The sequence below is a fragment of the Diaphorina citri genome, unplaced genomic scaffold (assembly GCF_000475195.1).
Source record: "Diaphorina citri unplaced genomic scaffold, Diaci psyllid genome assembly version 1.1 scaffold439, whole genome shotgun sequence".
NCBI classification, from domain to species: domain Eukaryota; kingdom Metazoa; phylum Arthropoda; class Insecta; order Hemiptera; family Psyllidae; genus Diaphorina; species Diaphorina citri.
In genome coordinates, this window is record NW_007377874.1 from 9231 (window position 1) to 14567 (window position 5337).

At 39.0% G+C, this 5337-nt stretch overlaps 1 protein-coding gene across 2 annotated transcripts; it reads left to right on the forward strand.

Annotated features, from left to right (window-relative positions):
* The first annotated feature begins 3245 nt into the window (after nt 1-3245).
* Nucleotides 3246-5093, forward strand: LOC103508845 (OCIA domain-containing protein 1-like). Of its 2 annotated transcripts, none has more exons than XM_026823343.1 (3): nt 3246-3648; nt 4428-4517; nt 4703-5093. In XM_026823343.1, the coding sequence occupies exons 2-3, from the start codon at nt 4453-4455 to the stop codon at nt 4959-4961; spliced, it is 324 nt and encodes a 107-aa protein (XP_026679144.1). In that variant the 5' UTR covers nt 3246-3648; nt 4428-4452; the 3' UTR covers nt 4962-5093. The 2 variants fall into 2 exon arrangements, with proteins under 2 accessions (XP_026679144.1, XP_008471645.1); XM_008473423.3 differs by having other exon boundaries at nt 4428-4506; nt 4692-5093.
* Nucleotides 5094-5337: the final 244 nt, after the last annotated feature.

The window sequence follows — 5337 nt, forward strand, 5'->3', positions numbered from 1 at the left end:
AAAAACCAGGTTCAACATCCCGAATTGGCACTTTTTTGGAAGGAATCGTAATTCCTCGAGAAATTCAAATGAAAATCCCCATTGTCTATTGGGTGAGATAGATACCGCTTACTTATAAATAGACAAATTTACTACTAAAAGTCCACATTTGAATAATGTATTTTGTGCACCACTTCATCTTCTCCTCAAGTTCTATGAAGCTATAAGTCACCTGAACCGCACACCACACATCAAGCCACCTCCCAATTTGAGCTGAACGAATTTCAACTTTCCTTCAAAGTTGCAAAGTGCTCTACCACCCAAACTTACTAGCTTTTCTTCTTGATTCCTAATTTTTATATTGTTATACAATTTCTTCTCCGTCTACTTTGAATACGAAAAAAGGAAGTTCTTTTTAGGAAAAATATTGTTTTTTTTTACTTCTCTAATATGTATGTATGACCTTGTCTGTTGGAAAACTTTGTGAGTGGGATTTGAGGTTTGAGTTTGAGAATATTTTTTCCAGGGGTAAAAGAAAAAAAAAAAGAGGTCCAGGTAGGATAAAGCGAGGAATGAAATATAGAAAGAACATCTTTAACAAAGGAGGTCTTACTGTCCCAAAATTTAAGAGAGAATTAGGACGGGCTGTCCTAATTAGGACGGTAGGAGAAAGCCAGCTAGCTGTTCCGAAAACAAAACCTTATCGAGGCTCAAGTTCACCCCAGGTGGGAATTAAACCCGCGACCTAGAGCTTACAAGGCATGCACGCGCACCTTCCAAACTAAGTAGGCTGAGAATGAGAAGGCTAAAGTTATTAACGGCGCGCGGCGCGACGAACGTAAAACGTAAAGCATGTCATTAGAAAATTCTAAAGATATGAAAGCCGGAGATTTTTTTTTCCGAGGAAAAGAAACTGCAAAAGACTTTGACATTCCTTACAAATCCCAGAGGGTCGCGGAGGCGAAGGGAAACTGATGTTAGTACCGCGCGCCGCAGCGAGATGAGAGATAAGGAAATATGATTCTTGTCTGCCTGCGAGGAGATGAAAATATTGAATATTTGGAGAATCAATAAAGGATGTGTGCTAGGGAAAATTAAACAGTTTCTACCAAGGTGAAATAATAGGTACCCGTAGTAGTCATTTACAGAACTCGCTCAAAATATGGGTCCATCCATATCCCTTACGTGTCCTCGAGTTTTCTTAGCAAGCACCAGCACCCACCAACCTAGACATTTACAAATATATATTTTATTCAAGTACAGCTTTATAGCGTGTCAAAAAAAAAGAAAGTAAAAATATTGAATTTAGTTTTTCTGCCCTCCCTATCCTTAAGATAGAAGACAGAGATAGGTACGGAAAAACTAAAAATAGAACGAGTAAACAATGTCAACTGCACGCTTTTTCCAATAAGTCAGTTCAGAAACTATAGTGTGGTTCTCAAGTAGTGTTCAGGATGAACATAGGATGTTGGAAAAGTCACATAACTATTTTGCTCTATACTACTGCTTTGCGGATAGTATGCTATCCATACTGAGTCTACTACAGCCTCTAGGATTCATTCAACCTGAGCCAACTTTTTCAACCAATCAGAGTGAAATATTTCGGCCATCTTCCCAACTCTCATTAGTTGAAAAAGTGTATGAATTTTGACCTCGTCTTCTTTTAGAATTCCAAAGTCGTCCTCTTTTTAACCCCAGAATTTTCTACAGTCTGGCAAGTACTGCATCCCAGTATGCTTTTATCGCAAAGGAAACTGAGCTAGTAAACGTTTTCAAAGCGTCCTCTTTGTAACCCCAGAATTTTCTACAGTCTGGCAAGTACTGCATCCCAGTATGCTTTTATCGCAAAGGAAACTGAGCTAGTAAACGTTTTCAAATCGTCCTCTTTGTAACCCCAGAACTTTCTACAGTCTGGCAAGTACTGCATCCCAGTATGCTTTTATCGCAAAGGAAACTGAGCTAGTAAACGTTTTCAAAAAGAGAGGGAAAAAAAGAGAGAATTTGAATTGAAAGAAAAAGTTGGAAAAAAGATAAGAGAGAAAACCGGAACATTCTGTAGTGAAAACTGTTTCAAAAGAGAGAATTTGAATTGAAAGAAAAAGTTGGAAAAAAGATAAGAGAGAAAACCGGAACATTCTGTAGTGAAAACTGTTTCAAGTGGGAGGAAGTTTTCTTCTCTTTGTTCTGGTGTGAAAATTTTCTTTTCGCTAAAGACAGGGTGGTTGAGTTTCGCAGGGGATGGGAAAAAGTTCGCACACATTTGCTCACCGCGGCAGCTCTACGGGTCTGCGGCAGAACATAGCATAAAATTACCAGCGGCAGCACTGCGATCAATCTTTTCGTTGAAATTTGAAGTGCTATTGCTGTTCAATTTATTTGCAAGAAACATTTTTTTGCCAGCCTATAAGTTAGCTTGGTTGGTAGCGCGTCTGCCTTGTAAGCGCTAGGCCGTGGGTTCGATTCCCGCCCGGGGCGGATTTTATCTTGATGGGATAAATTTCGTTCTCGGAACGGCTGGCTTTTTCCTACCCTGTCTTCCTTCTCTCTTCGATTTCGGGACGATAAGACCTTAGCAGTTATAGTTCCGTCTGTCAAACCTCTTAAAATAAATAAATAAATAAATAAACATGCGCAAATTTGCCGCTGTGTTACCTCCGCGTGGTAGGTGGGTGCCCAATACCACCCATACACCCTGTATACATGCGCAAATTTGCCGCTGTGTTACCTCCGCGTGGTAGGTGGGTGCCCAATACCACCCATACACCCTGTATATTCCATAAGATACGTCATACTACCCCCTCCCCCTGCCACCTAAAATTTTAAGTCCTCTATAATTTCCACAAATTTAACACAGAAATAGTTAATTATTCTTTTTGTGTGAGCAAGAGAGAATTCGGGGAGCAATATAGGTAATATAGGTATTATAGGTAATTATTGATACTATTATTTTATCCTTTTTTTTTTCAAGAAGGTAACATAAGTAGACTTTATTAATAAACCATTTGTGCATAAAAAAGAAACATCTCCAGAAAACAACATCACATTGTTAAATATAGGTATTATAGGTAATTATTGATACTATTATTTTATCCTTTTTTTTTTTCAAGTAACATAAGTAGACTTTATTAATAAACCATTTGTGCATAAAAAAGAAACATCTCCAGAAAACAACATCACATTGTCACCCTATTATAGGTAATTATTGATACTATGATTATTATTATTTTTAAGTAACATAAGTAGACTTTATTAATAAACCATTTGTGCATAAAAAAGAAACATCTCCAGAAAACAACATCACATTGTTATACATTTATATTGTAGTTTTTCATACGCATATTGTAACCTGATATGTCTCAATGGTGTCAGCGAAGTCCCAGCACGGAAGGAAGAATTCAAAATGAACTGGTTGTACTGGAAATCGGAAAGTCTCTGGTCGAGATTTTTCGTATCTTCATAACAATCATAACCCAGAAAGTCCAGAAACACAGTTCAAACATCGCGAAAGTTAACAAAGTCCGCACAATACACAAAATTATACCTACAAGTCTTGATAGACACAACAAATCACTCGTCCGTCTAAATTACGCACAATACACGCAGCACACACCACAATATCTCAATACACACCACAAGTATACCTGATACATCTTAATACACACAACAAATCACTCCTTCGTCAATTCCATCATGTCCTCCGGTGATGACAAAGACTCATCATACTCAACGGTAAAGTCACAAAACCTACAAAAAAAGTAACCACTTTGCAAAATGTTAACATGTAAAATGTCTGACTATCTGAGATAAATAGAGAAAGGTAGACGCAGAGAGAGAGAGAGAGAGTGAGAGAGAGGGAGAGAAAAAGAGACATACTACAAGAGTAAATAGAACATGTCTTGAAAAGTGTATACGGACTTACAAAGTTGATATAATTAGCAAAGAACTAAGGAGGCTCTCAGTAATGTTCTGATATCCATAATTATCAATATTCTGAAAATGTTAGAAAAAAGAGGAATTCAGCTTCATCACAAATAATATAATTCATGATAATCTCGTACATATGTTTGATGTTCAATGTAATTAGATACGTATGATAGAAAACATAATATTGATTTAAACAACATTGATATGAAGGTAGGTAATGTAAACCTATAATAGGAGAGGAGAAGGGTGGGAAGTAAAGGGAGAGAGGAAGGAGAATAAATAAGAGAAGGGGAGTGTTGGGAGGAAAGGGAGGCTAAAATTAAGAAGGGCAATTTGTTCTTAGTTTTTTTACTTTCCTTATCCTATAGGAAGGAAAGTAATGTAATCGGGTCAAAATTTCGATGGTCAGTTTTTAGTGAGCGTACATATAGGTACCTACATTATGTAAGCATGTAGGTAAGTTGTTAGTGAAGAAGAGGAGAGGAAGAAAGTTCGGGAAGCAATTCCAATATCATTTAAGCAAATAATCACTCCTTCGTCAATTCCATCATGTCCTCCGGTGATGACAAAGAATTCAACTTGTGGAATTACCAACCAAACCCTTCCGAGCAAGCGGGGAGCAAAAAATTGCACAATGTAAAGGAAATTTTTACAGCTTATGTGGAGGAAGTAATGGGAAATGGGAGAGGGTAATAGGAGGGGAGAAGGGTGGGAAGTAAAGGGAGAGAGGAGGGAGAATAAATAAGAGAAGGGGAGTGTTGGGAGGAAAGGGAGGCTAAAATTAAGAATCCGAGCAAGCAGTTCTGGATGATTGTGCCCGCTCAGCCTTCAGAAGGTTCATACCCACTTCCATTGTGTTAGGTGGCGCAACCCTGTTTGGGATAAGCAGAGGCTATCTGAAGGCCAGCCCTCGGTTTGGTAGCGCCCCCAAACTTCTGCTGGCTTCATTCCTGTCTTACTTCCTGTGTCAACTATCCGTCAGTGGAGAGTGCCGGGAAAAGTTGAAGAGACTTCCGGACAGCCCTCTCGCGGACTATATCAAAACTCAGGAACGGTAGAAACGGCACAACAGATAACAAGTGGCAGCAAACAATTGTTTACATTGTCCACTATAACAACGTGCCTATACCTACAATTATTGAAATTATAAAGCTGTGTCCACACGTCGACGCCTCGACGATCAATCGACACGTGTATGACGTTGACTATGTGTGGACACAGCTCAAAGATGCGCCTACTCTGTGGTGGACCAACATCGAAACACGTATGACTTGGAGTATAGACGGTGTTCTGACAACACGTGTATGACGTTGACAATGTGTGGACACAGCTCAAAGATGCGCCTACTCTGTGGTGGACCAACATCGAAACACGTATGACTTGGAGTATAGACGGTGTTCTGACGACACGTGTATGACGTTGACAATGTGTGGA